This window comes from Salvelinus alpinus, chromosome 3 (assembly GCF_045679555.1).
Source record: "Salvelinus alpinus chromosome 3, SLU_Salpinus.1, whole genome shotgun sequence".
Classification (NCBI taxonomy): domain Eukaryota; kingdom Metazoa; phylum Chordata; class Actinopteri; order Salmoniformes; family Salmonidae; genus Salvelinus; species Salvelinus alpinus.
In genome coordinates, this window is record NC_092088.1 from 41,289,291 (window position 1) to 41,305,892 (window position 16,602).

Consider the following 16,602-nt stretch of genomic DNA (forward strand, 5'->3'; position numbering starts at 1 on the left):
TTAAGATGATACTTGGCTGCAAAAAAATCCATTATTGTGGTCAGTTAATTTTATCTTGCGCTGAAATAGATTTGATTAATACTTTTCTAAAATGTAAACCTCAGTGAAGTATGCCTAGTCTATATGCTTGTTATACATCCACAATCCCAAAACATAAAGCATGCTTTCAATAAATACTGGATGCCTCTTCTAGAAATGCAAAGGCTATAATCGCATCTTCAACCTCCTGCAAATCACTGGTAACAATGAAATCACCATACAACATAGTTGTATTGAGTTTAATGTACTTACATTGTCATCGGCAATGGGTTATATTGTAAATAAATCGTATTTGTCAAATCTTGAAACAATGATTTCTACCGTATGATGCATCATTAATAGCAGTACAAGACGATCTTGATAGAGTGTGGCTTTGTCCAAGGGACGCACATGCAAAGTACCCGAGTGTGTTCCCTCCAATCAGAGCGCTCTCTCACTCAACATTATCCAATGGGAAATATGTGCATGCAGGTTGCTGCACGGTTATCAGTGCATCCCGCTTCACTCACGCCATAGTTCGAGTCAATTTACGAAGAAAGCCGACCCTTATGGTCACCATCAAAACCACTAAAAAACATCATCAGATCCTTCGACTTCCGAGAGGATTCTCGATGTGGACGCATGCGGCAAACTCACTATTGACAGTCTGAACCGGAGAGACATTTTTTTTTTAATCAAACTTGTCCGACAACGCAAGAGAATTTCTCTCCTAAAGAAGTGTTTTTGTTTTCTGAAGTTTCAACCTTCAGTGGCTGCCGTATCCAGGATATACTTCAGAAGCTCCTGTAGTGGCCTCTGCTTATCGACCTTTATATTTATTACTTTCTCCGGTTTATTATTATATTTACTCGAGCAAATTTGGTGGTTCATGCTCCCAAATGTTAGCTGTTGGGCAGATGGATGCTAACAGGCAGAGTGCTTTCGTCCTAGGCAGTACACCGCTGGCAGCATTGCACAACATGACCGAGATGAAGACGTCTTTATTTCCCTACACTTTGCAGAATCATGTGGGCTTCAAGGCGCCTTCTCTCAATAATTTGAACGCACAGCTTGCCCTGGGGACACCACATGGAATTAGCGATATCTTGGGTAGACCTATCAACTCAGCTGGACAGCTGCTCTCGGGCTTTCCAAGGATAAACGGCTTGGCCACCGCAGGAATGTACTTTAACCCAGCAGCCGTTTCTCGGTACCCAAAGCCCCTGACGGATCTCCCAGGAAGAGCCCCCATATTCTGGCCCGGAGTGATGCAGAGCTCCCCTTGGAGGGATCCTCGAGTGCCCTGTCCTGGTACGCTTGTTATCTGGCTGTGTATAGTGCAAAAATGTTTAAATGTAGCTATACAAATCGTAATGTTTTACTTTTTTAATGTAGACATCTCTTGAATAGCCTAGGATATTTGTTTATTTGTTCGGTAACCTATGTTTTGGTTCTCCTTGTAAATAACTTATAACAACTACCTATACATAACGATTTCGATGGGCTATCCATTTATATTGCTTCCTTTTAATTAATATTCTAAGCCTAGCTATGATTGTCAACACGATGTCTCTCTCCAGGAGTAAACTCGTGACAACTGTTTACTACTGATGATGATATACTAATCACTGTTGTGTTTACATATTTTTGACTAGACTCTTCAATCTTTTTTGTAGCTCAAGCAAACATGATGCTCGACAAGGATGGAAAGAAAAAACACTCCAGACCAACTTTTTCTGGACAGCAAATTTTTGCATTGGAGAAAACCTTTGAACAGACGAAATACCTTGCTGGCCCAGAGAGAGCTCGACTGGCTTACTCTTTAGGAATGACTGAAAGTCAAGTCAAGGTATGTATCATTACTTGAGTCATATTTTTTACATTAATTAATTCATAAGCCTAAATGTTAATCGTTTTTAAATTCAAATTGGTATGTGGCAGTTCTGTGTGTAATGTGTGTTATTCTCAGTTATTATTATTAGCAGGCTTATTATTATTGCCAATATTGTTAACATTGGTGGTATTTGCCTATGCTGTTATTGTGTTTACATTATTATGCAATTGGAGCTATTAATAACTTCATGTTTAGCAATGTTTTTTTTTTGGCTCCAACTCAGATAGTAATAACTTTTATGTTGGAAGAATAATTACTACCCACTATAAGTATGTCTTATAATTGTATTTATTAAGTGTTTAATTGTATGTTATTGCTTCTCCCAATAGGTATGGTTTCAAAACAGGAGAACCAAATGGCGGAAGAGACACGCAGCGGAAATGGCAACAGCCAAAAAGAAACATGACTCTGAAACTGAGAAGATGAAGGAAAGCTCGGACAATGAGGATGATGACGAGTACAACAAACCTCTGGACCCTAATTCAGACGACGAAAAAATCACAAGACTTCTGAAAAAGCACAAGGCTACAAACCTTTCCCTGATCAGTCCATGCAGCAATAGCTCGGACACCTTGTGATGACCGTGACAACTTGTCGCGAAGAGACTGAAACACTCCACGGTGCTTCTAAAGCTAATTTAACCAGGGTATAAATTGTTCAAATGGAAAGAAAGGGCGCTGATGGGTGGTGTGAATGATTTATGTTGTACAAACGAAAATGTAAGTGAGATGTATATATTTTTTACCGAGTAAGTTATGTTATTAAACCAATGTAAACAAGACATGGCAGCCTTTCCCGCAAATCCCGATAAGCATATACCCTCGCAATATTATGGCTTCATTTTGTTATATTATTGCCGAATAATGTTACCCATCTCTCCACCTTTTACCATTCTAAATTCAATACAGGTACACAATGTATACATGCAAATGTTGTAAATTATAATGTAAAAAGCTTGTTTTAACGATTTCAACTCAGTTCTATAATTTGAAGGAATTTATGTTTTACCTCATCAAACAAAGATAGAGAACTGGACCATCGTTTATGTTGGAATAAGAGAGTATTATTACTTCTGCGAAGATGGAAGAAAAAAAACGTATTATGAATAAATTATTTAACAAGCTTTTGTTTTTAAAATGGAATTTTGTTTTTGAACAGTTTTCATCTTCACTGAAATTACTCTTCATTGAATAACCACATATTTTAACATTGATCGGGACCCACTCAAATACTGAGAAAGACGGGTCTAATAAATTATAATGAACGGAAACCTGTTTGCTTCTTCTATCCAAGACCGTCTGAGATGTTTTGCATCACTTTTGTAAAACTTGCTTACGCAAGATGGAATAGCTCAATGTTAGTTGCGTTGGTGAAAATACAGGCCTATACTAAACTAATAGGCCTAGGTCTTGTGAAATGGGCCAACAAGGACAAACTATAAATTACACTTGACATTAGACTACTTGTAATGTTATTCTCAATATTATACTTTTCTTTTTTTGACAACGGTGTTGTGAATGATGGTGGTGATTAGGCCTAAACAATGCAATGTCTATACATTTATACATAGGGAGTTCCATGAATATATAGGCTACATATAAAGTCTGTATTTTTTTTCAATTTTCTCAACATTTCAAAAACGAAATTGTCTACATTCACAAACCCAGATATGGTAATTGGAATGGAGGGTTGTTTATAGGTTATAGCCTCCATATGTTTGCGTTACAACCCCAAATTATAGCCTACTTTATGTTTGCAATTATTAGAGTTTGAAGTGTGTAGACTACCTTATCCCTTTTAAAGTATATAGACTTCACACATCTCAGAACAGTTCATTTTGAAATAGTGATTTTCTTTGGACCTAACGCTCTGAAGTGTAGTTTGGACTTTTGATTCGGGCTCATTCATGGTTAAAGTACAATAGGAGAGAGAATGACTAGTCTACAATGTAGGCTATATTTAAAGCACAAATCAATACATTTTCAGAAAAATAGGTAAATGTCCATAGTGCTAGGCCCCTACAGGCTAATTAATTAAACTGCATATTGTACTGTATTTTATACCACGTTTCACTATTGCCCTATTACATTTATTGGTTATTATATAAATGCACTGGTTCTAATTTACTTGAAATATAGAAATTAGCAATTTTTCATTAATCCATAACTGTTTTCTATATATGTCTAACACGGGATAATGTTTTCGGCGTCCACACAGACAGCCCAATTCTGACCTTCTTTCCTCCACTAATTGGTCGTTTGGCCAATCAGATCAGCTCTGAAAAAAATCTGCTGTGAAAAGATCTGATGTGATTGGTCAAAAGACCGAAAAATGATCAGAATTGGGCTGACTGTGTAAACGCAGCATAATAGGCCTAGAAGGCCAGTCTAGCTGAAATAACCATAGGACTAGAATTACCAAAGTGGAGATTTAAACCTCGATCACACCGATAATGTCATAGCATTTTGGTAAAAAAAAGGAAATACACCCATTTCCAACGGAACGCCGCGTTTGCCTTGCACCATTGTGTTACAGATGCAGTTGCAGTGCGTTCTGTGGAGCATCAATTGGATTTATCGAACGGCTTGACAGAAATGGTAGCAGAAGGTGAACGTTGAACTTTTGTTGCACACATGTCCAGATGATGCTGCGTTAATTTTGAGCCATAGCTCTGTAAGTGTGATCGAGGCGTTAAAGCTGCATGGTTTAACTTGATGTGATATCACGACCATCTTTGAAAACGGTAATCCCTATGTGCACATAGCCTCTGAACGATTGTGGCCACGCATGCAAGTTGAGCAAGTTTTACAAATAATAAGACCTAATCAATCTTGTTGTGCGGTATGCAATGCTGAAGTGATAGATGCGGTGGAATGATGACAAAACACCCATTGAGTTCTAATGGTTTTATTGCTTGAGAACCGCATAACCAACACTAGAGGCCATGACGTCAATGGGGTATAGAATCTCTATCTGCTGAAAGAACTGAACAAACTGCAGCTTCTCTTATCACGTGACCAGCGGGAAAAACAAGCAGTTTTGCCAACGAATCAAATCACACTGTTAAGACAACAAATTCAGCGGCAGTCACAAAATAATTTCCACTTGCGGTGATTTAGATGAAGAAAAAAAAATCCTGGATCAATCTAACGGCTTCACACAGTCTGAACTCTGTAGTGTAGTAAATTAAATCAATAAAAGGAAACCTTCGCGTTTCATCAACAGCCTCCCCTAATCGCTTTTTAACGCTCGAACGAGCGATGAGAGGACCTTAATTTGCAACATAGCAGTGAAGGCTGTTGAAGGCTACATACACAATTCAAAAGCAATTCTTCCTGGTCTTTCCCGACTTTAGCGTTTTTTTGTTGATGTTTTTTTTACAATGTATAATCAATACCTTTATCTATTAGTTGGACTTAACTATTTTATGTTAACTCTTACACAATTCATTTCTTTGTACAATACTTGGCACCATAATGCAGTAACAAAAATAGATACCCAAGCCTATCTAAAAACATCACATTCAGAACCATAATATTATTACATAGAAATAAGTTAGAATAATAATAATGAAATAATGTGAGACTGCTATATATGAAACAATATCTTATATGATCTATGGCACTGCTTAAAACATCCTTGGATAGGCTATATAAATCATGTTGGCTGAAAATAAGTTTTTTTCTTTTCTTCTCTCCATTGTAATGTTAGATTCAAAGGTCATGGCTGATGAAACACCCAGCAGCCATATTGTCTCCATATACTTCAGCATAACAATTGTGGTAAGAATGATAAATTATCTCTTTAAAAAGTACAGTATATAAAATGAGATTCAGCTGATGTGAGGCATGGCAGTGTTATGCACACAAGTCAGCAATGACAAATTAAAAAAAAACTAGAAAATAAAATCTAAATGAAATTAGGTGAAAATATTTATCTATTCTAAACAGTGGGACCACAAAGTTCGGTCAGAAGAGAGAAAACAGCACTAAAACCATCAACAACTCTATGTTATACTGTCCAATGTACAAATAAACCTAACAATATAGATATACAATTTTTTTTGCATTGCACTTTTTAAAAACATCTTATGGAAGTAGCTTCTATGTTAGAGGCGTACCTAAAATTGCAAATATGGTATCTAAAATAATGTAGTTATGACTAATTTCTATTAGAGTTTTGGCAACAAGGCTGTGACATGGAAAATAGTTGTCCTTCCTTTCTCTGAGGGGAATAGGGTGCGTCGCAATGGTGAGGTCAGTAAGATGTGTCTTATCGCAAACGTGTCTCGGGTGGGTAGTCCAGATACTGACGTGTTGTGTGGAAAAACAACAGCTTGTATGAATGAGGTGTTAGAACGACTGCAACTGGTCAGCACTGCTGAAAAGTCTGTATAGGGTCTTCAGTGTGTGTGTGTGTGTGTGTGTGTGTGTGTGTGTGTGTGTATCCTGTGTCCAACTCTCGTGTTCTTCTCACAGAGGCGCTTCACGCAGATATCTTTTCCACCCTTTGGCACCACTTCCCTGACAAAATAAAGAAGAAAAAAACAGAGGCGCAATGAGAATTATGCCTCAGCGTCAGGCATGTACTATACAAACAACAAAAAAAATGCAATGCAAAAAATGTAGGAAACCGAAGCCTAATTAATAATAAGAATATTAATTAGAATAATAATGACGGTAAAAATCTATAATTTATTAATAATAAATAAAAATATTTACCAAGACATCACTGCACGTTACAACACTTGTGCTTATTTGCATTAGCTTTACCTGCCCCGGTTGTTAAACGAAAGGACAGGTAGACAGGCTGCCAGACAGAGGGACACAGAGAGACAAATGAGCCAGTTAGCAACAGTCCTGCCCTGAGTGTGAAGGGTCAAAGGCAAATGGAGCCAATACAAGTTTAAAGCTCTCAAACACGCACAAAGACACACGCCCTAAACTCACATACCAGGGGGGCGCACATATTTTCACCTGCGTGCTAACTACATTGGAAAAAATGTAAACATAGCAGAATGTGATTTTAGCGGGTGCATGTGGTTCTTGGCCTAGGTCTGGTGGAGTATCTCTCTGTACCCAGGTCCCCTCACACACACACACACACTACTGTCCAGTCCACAGTAAGTAATGATGAAAGACTGAGGAGTTCAGCTTTAAGGCGCCTCTCTCTCTGTCAGCCTAACAGCCACTGTCTGACACTACAGACTCGAGGGACTGTGTTAAATACTATCTATAAAGTCAGCATGACAAAATAGCCTCTGATCACAATATGACTGTTGACAGCCAACTTTTGGTTTCATTATAGGCACATGCATAAGCATTTGCAGCAATAGGTCAGTTGAGTACTAGGTTTTGGTTATGATAAGGTAAGGTAGTTGTACTAGTCATATTCTTTAAAATAAAGGACTATACCGAATTCCATTCATTGAAAATGTCTGGAAATCCCAAATTTCAACAAAGTGCAAACTTAGTTTTCAATTGAAACAATAGAACATGATGAAATAATGTACTCAATTTCACACATACAAATCCATACACAGACAGACCACCACCCATACCCACAAACAGGCAAAACAACACAACACAACCCAGAAGTGGGCTAGGCCTGTGATGTTACCTTATGGTCCCCCATGCAGACGTTGGGCCCTATATTGTCATAGACCAAGTTCTTCTCCTCATTTTCAGGCTGAGAAAAAAAAACATTAAAATAATTATATTAAAATAACAGTAGTATAAAAATGTAAACAAATAACTAAAACATAATCGAAAGAGAAAAATGTTCCTCCCAGTGTGCCAAATCATTTTATTTGTTGCCATTTCGAGGTCAAATAAGCATTACTCGGATTTCATTTTAACAATGTTATTACAAGAACATTTCTTATCTTAGACATTTCATGCGGTGTTATTAAACCTGATCCTGAAGTAGCCTACAGTTGATTACATATGACTGATTTATAACTAACAGCAGAGTTTTAACAGAGTTAATACAACTTCAGAAAGTCAATATTGTACATTTTACTTGAAGATTGAATACAGTGAATGGACAGGAACTGTAAGGAAACCAGTTACCAAGACCATATTTACCTCCCAAACAAATGAGCTCATACAGCATATGAATGAATCATGTTTCCATATTTCACACAAAGGAAGTGTCAAAACACAGACATGAACCTCAGGCCTAGAGTAAAATAAATCATTTCTCTGGTAGAACTGAAGAGTTTTTAAAGAGCCTGAGAGCCGTCAGTTGTGACTAGGTGAGCGCTTCCACTTGAGAAGAAACAACGAGTAGCTTCAGAATGGACCAGAAACTTAAATCCAAATTAACTTCAAACCTATCCTGCTAGTCTAAGGTCACTGGTGCGCTGACGTGCACCGTGCGGCGGGTACCTCACTCTACCTTTCTATAGGGCCACGCACCGGCACTTTCCCCAACCGCCTGCCAAACGCATAAGTCGCTGACTCCTGGAGCCCGGGATACATTCATCACCTAGAGACTTGATCATTTACAAAGACAGCATCAAATTGTGGATTTTCGGGCTGCATAATCTTTAGACAGATAAACAAATTACCGGGGGCCCTCCGGCAGAAACAGAGCGCTCGCTCCGCTGAGCATTCATTATCGCACATCCACCCTCCGGCGCTGTGCCGCGCAGGCAGCGGGCAACCTTTGGCGTGTTAGGGCTCGGCAAGCAGAAAATAACATGGCGGCGAGTTAACCGACCATGCCATGATAGACGATGCCACGTGGGCGTCTTTTTCAGGCCCATGTCTCAACAATCTGTAACGCTGCCTTGGAGTGACTGAGCGTGTGCGTGTTTGTCTGTGGTGTGTGTGTGTGTGCGCGCACGTGCGTATACTCAGTGCATCATCAGCCAATCTGTGAACATTTTAACATTAGGCTCCCCTACATTACAAGCAATTAACCTGTAATTGAGAAAATAAATAACTACTATTTATGGACAATTTATAGCCTTTTTGTCTCTTTTTTAAAACTAATGATGAGGGCAAGTATTTTGGAAAGGGGGATTAGCCAAACCTTCCTGTAAAGCCACAGCAGATGAGAAGAAAGGCTAGTAAGGAATTGTTATATTTTAGAAAGCCAACTTCCTTTATCTCCTCCCTTCTGTGTTCTGGAGCTCAGAGATGTGAGTGTGGTTGTGTGCAGACTCCCACTGCGAAGTGGACTACTGTACTGGGCTTTTATCCTGGAGACTCCTGCACACACCCAGACCATCAGATAAACGGCAGGCACAACTACGGTAGTACAGAAGAGAGGTGCTACTGTGGAGGAAGGGATGCTCTGGTGTTGTGTTCATTAAAGATTCTCTCGTCGCCATGGACGGCAAGTTCCTCCCCGTACAGGGACATGTTCAATAGGGCACACCGTAGCAAAACGTTTTGCAGTGGACATGTTCAGACTGTTTCTCTCTGTTTCACCCCATTTCGGACAATTTTGTGCCTACTGAACATCTGCCATGCCATGTCAAGGTGGCTGCCTTCACTTCAATTTACAGCTGGCCTCGCCGGTGTAATCTAGTCTCATTTATCACACCAGATGCCTTCCAACAGCTCTATTGTCATGGACCATCTCCAGCTTAATCAAGTGTGAGTGTGCACTTTTAGACACAATACATTTCTCCTCTTGTCACCTTAAAAAGCATAGTAATCAAATAGGTGGACAAACTCAATCTATTCATTGGGCTGATTAAAGCAAAAAATGGGACACCTCAGTGTAAACTGAAATGACAGATTTACACAAACCTTTTTTCCCCGACAACAACCGCAACCAACAAGAAAAACTTACCAAAAAAGGATGCAGTTCTTAAAGTTGTAGTTACATGGAAAATGGTAAGTTAGGCTGATCGTAAACATGTTAAGAGATGCACTTTGTGAAGATGCCAAGTGCTGAAGAGGTCTTAGAAACAGTTTTGCATTATCCAACCCCAGATCCGCCATGTTCTCTAAACATCACAGTCAGACGTGAACAACTTTGAGAGACTAGCATGGTAGATATTTCAAGTAATCCAGCAAACAACAGGGGAAAGACAACAGTCTGGAGCCCAAACTGGTGCCGTGTTGACGGGGAGGGAGGGGAGTGGTGGCAGATTGGTTGAGAGTTTACAATGCCTCTCCTGGATTTAGGCAGGGTGGTGGGCCACAGCTTTGGGTTCTGCCACTGTGTTGACTCTGAGGAAGAGCAGACAGAGGGAGCACAAGATCTCTGTCTTTACAGGGCCATTATGGCCCGCTGGCAAGCTAGAAGATAGGGGACATATATACTGTCTGTGTGGACCCTGGGCTTAAACTCACCGTATGAATATTCACACACAGTAAATCCCTCCATCTGGGAGGCTGGCAGAGCATGGGCAGAGCAGAGAGCGAGAGAGAAGAAGTGAGAGTAACAGAGTGGGTTGAAGAAAGAGAGAGAATGGAGGAGAGGGGAAGAAGTTGAGACGGAATGTGAAGGAAAGAGGGATGGAGGAAGAGCAGATGCCATAGACCAAGGGTGTGATGCTATCCCCGATTGGCAATCCAAGATTCTACATTAATCTGGGATACACCACGGGGTGATGGTCTGCCAATGACGGCAGATCGCCGTGTGTATGTGTCTTAGGCTTCTTAAAAACTCACCTTTAAGACCAGGTCTTTAGCTGTGGCAGACATGAGGACACGGTCACACCAGGCAGGGCATCTAGTGTTCATGTACTGCTTTCCCTGACTGCTGTCTTCACTGTACGGATAACTGTGGAAACAACCCGCCCCAAAAAACACACCATCATCATACAATAATCAAGACTTCTGTGTTAATAAAGTGGAAGAAATACAAAAAGACAATTCGGTGTATTCTAAATTAGATTGTTAAAAGGCATTCTTAGTTAGGGGCTAGAGCACAGAAAAGGAAAGAACACTGAATCTAAATCAGATACACAGCTTTGACTGTCTGGAAATCATCTTTTGATTAAACACACATGGATGGCTCAATCAGAGAAATGTTTACAGGCTCAGTGGATCTCCCCCACTCGCTCCCCCCTCCACATCCCTATGCAGCCATCAAAAAGAGATTAGGGCTGTGGCAAATGGCCAAGTGAGATTGTATCTGGTAACAGGAGGAACAATCGGATGATTTAAGTAGCCCGGGCCCGCCGGGAACCCTATCGAGCCGATGCAGATTTACATTGTTGAGAATTCAATTTAGCCCTACAGCTCATCAAACTGCATTAGATTTACATGCCACCAATCCAATTTGTTTGTGCGGCTCATCAGGATAGGACCGGGTTTACATACTGTAATTCCAATCCAATTTGCTCCTTCAGTGCTACACACAGGGCTCACCGTGGCGTAACGCAACACACGTTTCCCCCCGGGGCCAGTAATAAACGAATGACAAAATAACCCCAGCCGTCCGATATTATTCTCCATTGTCGAGAAGCTCAGGTGACGACGTTAAAAGACTTGAAAGTAACAGTGCGATTATTATGTTTCTGTGTGTCTGTTTGTGTGCGCACACATCTTCCTGTGTATGCACGTGTGTTTTACACCATAATGGGACGTGACCCCCCCCATTCCCAGTATTCTCCAGTCAGTCAGATGGGTCCATAGGTCCGAATGAGAGGCTGCTAGCACACAGCTATCGGATACATTCACCTAGCTAACTAGTGGCTGCTACGACACACACAGGCACCTCTTTAGGCCAACCAGCCATGCTGTGCTGGGCAAGCCATACACTGTCACATTGCAGCCATGAAGGGTGATTGTGTCACTCTCAGGCAGCCAGGCAGGAAACCAACTGCGCAAACAGAGGCCTGGTAAACACCTCCAGGCGTGCGCACGTACACACACACACACACACACACACACACACACACACACACACACACACACACACACACACACACACACACACACACACACACACACACACACACACACACACACACACACACACACACACACACACACACACACACACACACACACACACACAGCGGGGGATGCTACAGTTGTGCCATAGCGACCAGTACGACCACAGAATGGGGACTACGGGAGGGCGGACCGGGGTGGGATGGGAGGGCGGACCGGGGTGGGATGGGGGGGGGGAAATAGGGGACGAGAGGTACCCACATCCGGCCAGCGCACAGCACCCCCCCCTGCTGGGTGAACAAGCAGGCCTGCAGAGGGCTCCTTTACAGAGCCCCCAGCCTCCAATTAGCATTAATGGCACGTTAAAGCATGTGGAAATGCAGCAGGTTTTGGTATGCTAAAGAAGGGATGATAAAGGGATCCTCCGGATGAAAGTCTTTCATAGACGTGAGGAAGAAAAGGACGAGGGATGCCGAGTGGGAGAGAGAGAGAAGAGGGGATAGAGAGAGCTCAGACAGTAAAATGAGAGTGCGGGAGGAAAAGAGCAGCGTCATCAAAGTGGCTCGATCTTCAGGGGCTGGCCTAGCTACAGACTCTCCAGTCCATACAGTGAACTGGCCCTAAATGACTATGCGATCTCTCTATCGTAAGGGAAATAAAAGGAGTATCAACCTATCGTAGCAAATTTCTATGGAGCACATTAACAAAAAACAAAACCACTATTACCTAACTGTTTTTGATAATGAAATAACAAATCGGAAAAAGGTTATTAATCATCGTATAAGGGGATTAGCGATACTCAACAATGGCAATTGAACGATAATGTCTATCTGCAGGCAGTCTTACCCTACACTCCTCCTCCCCTTCTCACCGCACCCTCCAATGGCTCCAATTGAGATAACAGGTCCTAATGCAACAGCAAACATCAGTGGCGGCTTTGGGGAGCACTGTGTGATTAATGTGTCCGATTAGCGCAGATACAAACGTATCTGAAAGCAAACGGGGCTAGTGGGTGTGCGCGGCCGGAGCCCGTCAGCTCCTATCGGTCTCTTATTGCCCGCAGCAAGACTAATTACACTAATTAAATGGGGCCGAGTTCATAAACTCAACAATCGCCCACCTGTGTGTATGAGTCTGCCATGTTCGCTGTGAGACTGAGACCAACACACCCACACACACACTCCGCTGGCCCAACTTCGGTCCCTCAGGTAGGCTACTGTGGTGCTGCTGCACCTGGCTTAACTACCTAGACCAGAGGTTCACCCGCAGATCTGCTAACAGCTTCTATGAACCACCCGGGTGTAATGCATAGTGCATTGTGAATATATTCACATGCAGTCATAAAGGTGGTTATAAGGAGCCGTGAGCTGTTGCCAATGCTTATACTGCAACCAATATGCACTATGGGATGACAGGAAGCATTGGAAATGAGGAAGTCAAAATGTGCACCTGTACACCATTGAACACGTCCTCTTTTGTTGGGTTATAACCTCTAGTGTAAAGTTCACAGACTTCAACACGGGGAACTTCCACATAGCCAACATGTCTCTCAAAGCCACCACATCATTACTCATTCTTCATGTGGGTTTTTAATGTTCGACTTCCTGCTGTAACATCACTCGTAGGTTTTTTTTCCTGGTAAGTGTCAAACGCCTGTCAGTCGTGTGTTTGAGCAGTACCAAGCATCGGCGATGTGAAACCCAGCCCTACTGTGTGTCAGTCAGTCCTGGGTTCAAAAACTTTTAGAGTTGGCTCTAAACGTGCCAGATGGGTGGGGTTTGCATTTGCACTTTTGCAGCTATTCTATTGGTTCCATTGCACAAGGAAGTTCAATTATTTGAACCCAGGTCTGGTATCACTCAGCCTCACCATCCAGAGAGAGAGAGCGGAAATGGGCCGGGCCAGGCCAGTTGGGAGCTCTTGTCCCCAAGCTGCAGTCACCCAGCACTGTCGAGCTCCATCCCCGTTCTGTTGTGTCCAACATTTCCTATCTCCTGGCCAAATTCCGTTATCTTGTTTTACATAATGACAAATAAGTGACAAGCCAAACAGGGGCCAATTGAGTGTGTCCGTATTTAACAAAGGGAATATAAACTAGTGAATATGGGCAGGGCAGGGAGCCAGAGATAAGATTGGTTACAGTATGAATGACACAAGGGCAGAGGTAAGGAGGGGCATCATGGGGCTAATGTCACATGACTCAGTGTCGATGGGGCCGTATGGACGCAGGGATTGGCTTAGCTGTCAGGTTATTTTCTTTTTACGGTAAAGTAAACTTTTCTTCCTCCCAAATGACTCACCTCACCCGCTCCGCCATATTTGTTTACCATTATCAGGGGAGGCTTGGCAAAGCAAGGACGGAAACGAGGAGCGACACACCTCAATTTTCATTCACAAAGATCAGCCGCACAAACTGCTATCAATAAAACTCCCTGAGTGTTTGCTCCACATTTCAGGGTTGGGGAGCTCTCCGCCACAACATTGGCCCAATACAAACACAGTGTCAAATGCCACAGGTTGCTCAGAGGTGGTGTGTGTGTTAGACAGACTGCTACACTCTGTGCAAGAGGTTCTGTATCGGTGAAGAGCTGCAACTATTCAGCAGCCCACTTTCCACTCAGGAGGAAGTCTTGAGCGTCTGTTTAACCCTCTCTGTACCAGAGCCATTTAAACAAAAGGCTCCCTCTCATCCCAGCGAAGCATCAGCACAGGGAAGAAGCACACAGACACACGGCCATTGTATATATCCTACAATAGCCCCTTCCACATTTTCAATGGATCCCCAGCAGTTAGAACGATGGATGTGTTCAGAGTGTGAAACAATGTTCCACTTCAGCTGATTGTGTGTGATAACGCACGATCTCATCAACACTCCAGCAAACAATATCAGCTGTGTGCGTGCCTTAGAATCTCTCTCTTGCGGCGCTAAACGAAACAGTGGCTAACGGACATCTCTGGTACTCCATAAACAGTCATGCGCCTCCACCGCAATATAGGAGAACCTTTCAGAGTACAGGACTTCACTTGCACTGGCCATCAGATGCACGCGCACGCATGCACATGCACATGCGCACACACACACCACTCTTAAGAGGCTCAGTGGGTGGGATCTCAATGTCTTCCTCATTCTGCAGGGAGAGTGAGTGTGCCAAGGCCCTACTGGCTCATTCACAAATTCCACCATTCAATGAGGAAACATCACACTCAGTAAAGCACCGTTATCCAATGGTGAACTGTTGGAAAATTGAACATGGCCATCAAACAGAGATAATGCTTAGCATTCAGCTGTTTGGTTTCAACTGCTGCTTGTTTTCTGAGGCAGGGCACAGGGCATATGGACAGACGAGTGTTTTCGAGAGCATGTCCTGGAGAATTGGCAGATCACCATTTATGTCATTGGACCAAACACTATTTCCCCGCCTAAACTGATGGGCAACCACACGGGCAATCGTTTTTTCTCAAGGTTTTCTTCCGCCTGCATTGTAAACGCTGTGTCTTTTCCCGGGGGGGGGGGGGTCAGTCTTCGCCCATCGTCATAGACCCGCCATGTTTGGAAAATGTATGCTAACATGCCAAGGTTGGTACCGGGGCGCTCCCAGATTCCTGTTAAACACCAAACAGTGAAGAGACAACTGTTTATCAGCCCTCCTCCTCGCACACCCTGCCCCTCCTCACCTCGCGACCCCCTGGCCACTTTGCTCCTCTCGCCCCTCTCGTCCCTGGCCTGTCTAGACTTGGCAAACACAGATGCATGGGACTGGAGCCATCCTTACTAGCTCAAGTGTCTTCCCATCCTTCTCTTGTTCCACTCTCACTATCCCTCTTTCCTCCTCCCTCTCGGAGTAGTCGACTCATTGGGGCTGTACACTGATAGAGTTAGAACGCCAGTCTGTCTGATGTCGCTCAAAAGCTCCCTCCGAGCCCATTCAGGGTAATCTGGTTAAAGCAGGAATACATTCTTCCCCTACTCTCTCTTTGTTCACTGAATTTCCCCCCGCTCCAGGTTTAGATTACATTTTTGCATCGATCTTAGACCCCCCCAAAAAAGAACAAATAAATCAGATAACGGGCAGTACTAAAAGCATTCTCCTAAAATCAATCAAAATATATGAATAACATAAGTTACTCAGCCTCCTCAGATGTTTTTGGGAGATTACCTTAGTTATGCTATTCCAGCAAACATAATCAGAAATGTACCATTTCAAGTATACCATTCAGTTATTTTGAGTCTTGGGTCCATGCTGTTGTTTGTTACAAAGAGGGGGTGGATGGCTCTAACTATTTTTATCATGAGGTTGGTTTCCAATTGATAAACTCGTCTTGAAAGACTGTGCCCCGCTCCCAACTACTAAACTCCAACAGATATCGCATTTTAGCATACTTGTGTGTATGAGTGTGTGTGCTTCTGTGTGAATGGGATACCCCACAGCCTATCAGCGTGCGGCAGCCGGCTGGCACCAGGTACAACTCTCGCGGGCTACGGCTAAATTCCACACCCCGGTGGCCGAGTGCTTAGACATGTCACGGGTCAACTTTGACAGACGACGTCTTGAAAGTGGAGCGATATTATATCTACAGCTTGTAGCACATTCCAGAAATGCAAACATGATGCACGAGAACGTACGGGACAGACACTAAAATAATGTATAGTCTCAACACTATAGTGTCTTATTCTAAAAATGGAATTGAATCTCCAGTTTGGGGTGGTGGAGCTTTTACTGCAGCCTGGTGGAGGTGAAAGAGGATCATCGTTTTTTCCCCCCGCTGTTACATATTTTCACAACCTCATACACACAGCTCTGGCCCTGTAATTCATAAATGGTCTCA

At 42.7% G+C, this 16,602-nt stretch overlaps 2 protein-coding genes across 4 annotated transcripts in view; one reads left to right on the forward strand and one right to left on the reverse strand.

The window, feature by feature from the left end:
* The first annotated feature begins 527 nt into the window (after positions 1-527).
* LOC139570710 (homeobox protein Nkx-6.2-like) lies at positions 528-3,035 on the forward strand. Of its 2 annotated transcripts, none has more exons than XM_071392843.1 (3): positions 528-1,329; positions 1,695-1,867; positions 2,242-3,035. In XM_071392843.1, exons 1-3 carry the CDS (start codon positions 918-920, stop codon positions 2,488-2,490), a joined length of 834 nt encoding a protein of 277 aa, XP_071248944.1. In that variant the 5' UTR covers positions 528-917; the 3' UTR covers positions 2,491-3,035. The 2 variants fall into 2 exon arrangements, with proteins under 2 accessions (XP_071248944.1, XP_071248943.1); XM_071392842.1 differs by having other exon boundaries at positions 791-1,329; positions 1,674-1,867.
* Positions 3,036-6,310: 3,275 nt separating this feature from the next.
* LOC139570709 (inositol polyphosphate-5-phosphatase A-like) overlaps positions 6,311-16,602 on the reverse strand; it is a 189,605-nt gene continuing 179,313 nt past the window's right edge. The window contains exons 13-16 of one of the 2 annotated variants that reach the window (XM_071392841.1): positions 10,546-10,657; positions 7,532-7,600; positions 6,685-6,721; positions 6,311-6,435 (exon numbers count right to left, since the gene is read on the reverse strand). In XM_071392841.1, coding sequence (XP_071248942.1) covers positions 6,398-6,435; positions 6,685-6,721; positions 7,532-7,600; positions 10,546-10,657 — 256 coding nt within the window. In that variant the 3' untranslated portion in view covers positions 6,311-6,397. Of the gene's footprint in view, positions 6,436-6,633; positions 6,722-7,531; positions 7,601-10,545; positions 10,658-16,602 lie in introns of both variants that reach the window. The other variant, XM_071392840.1, reaches the window with a different exon arrangement.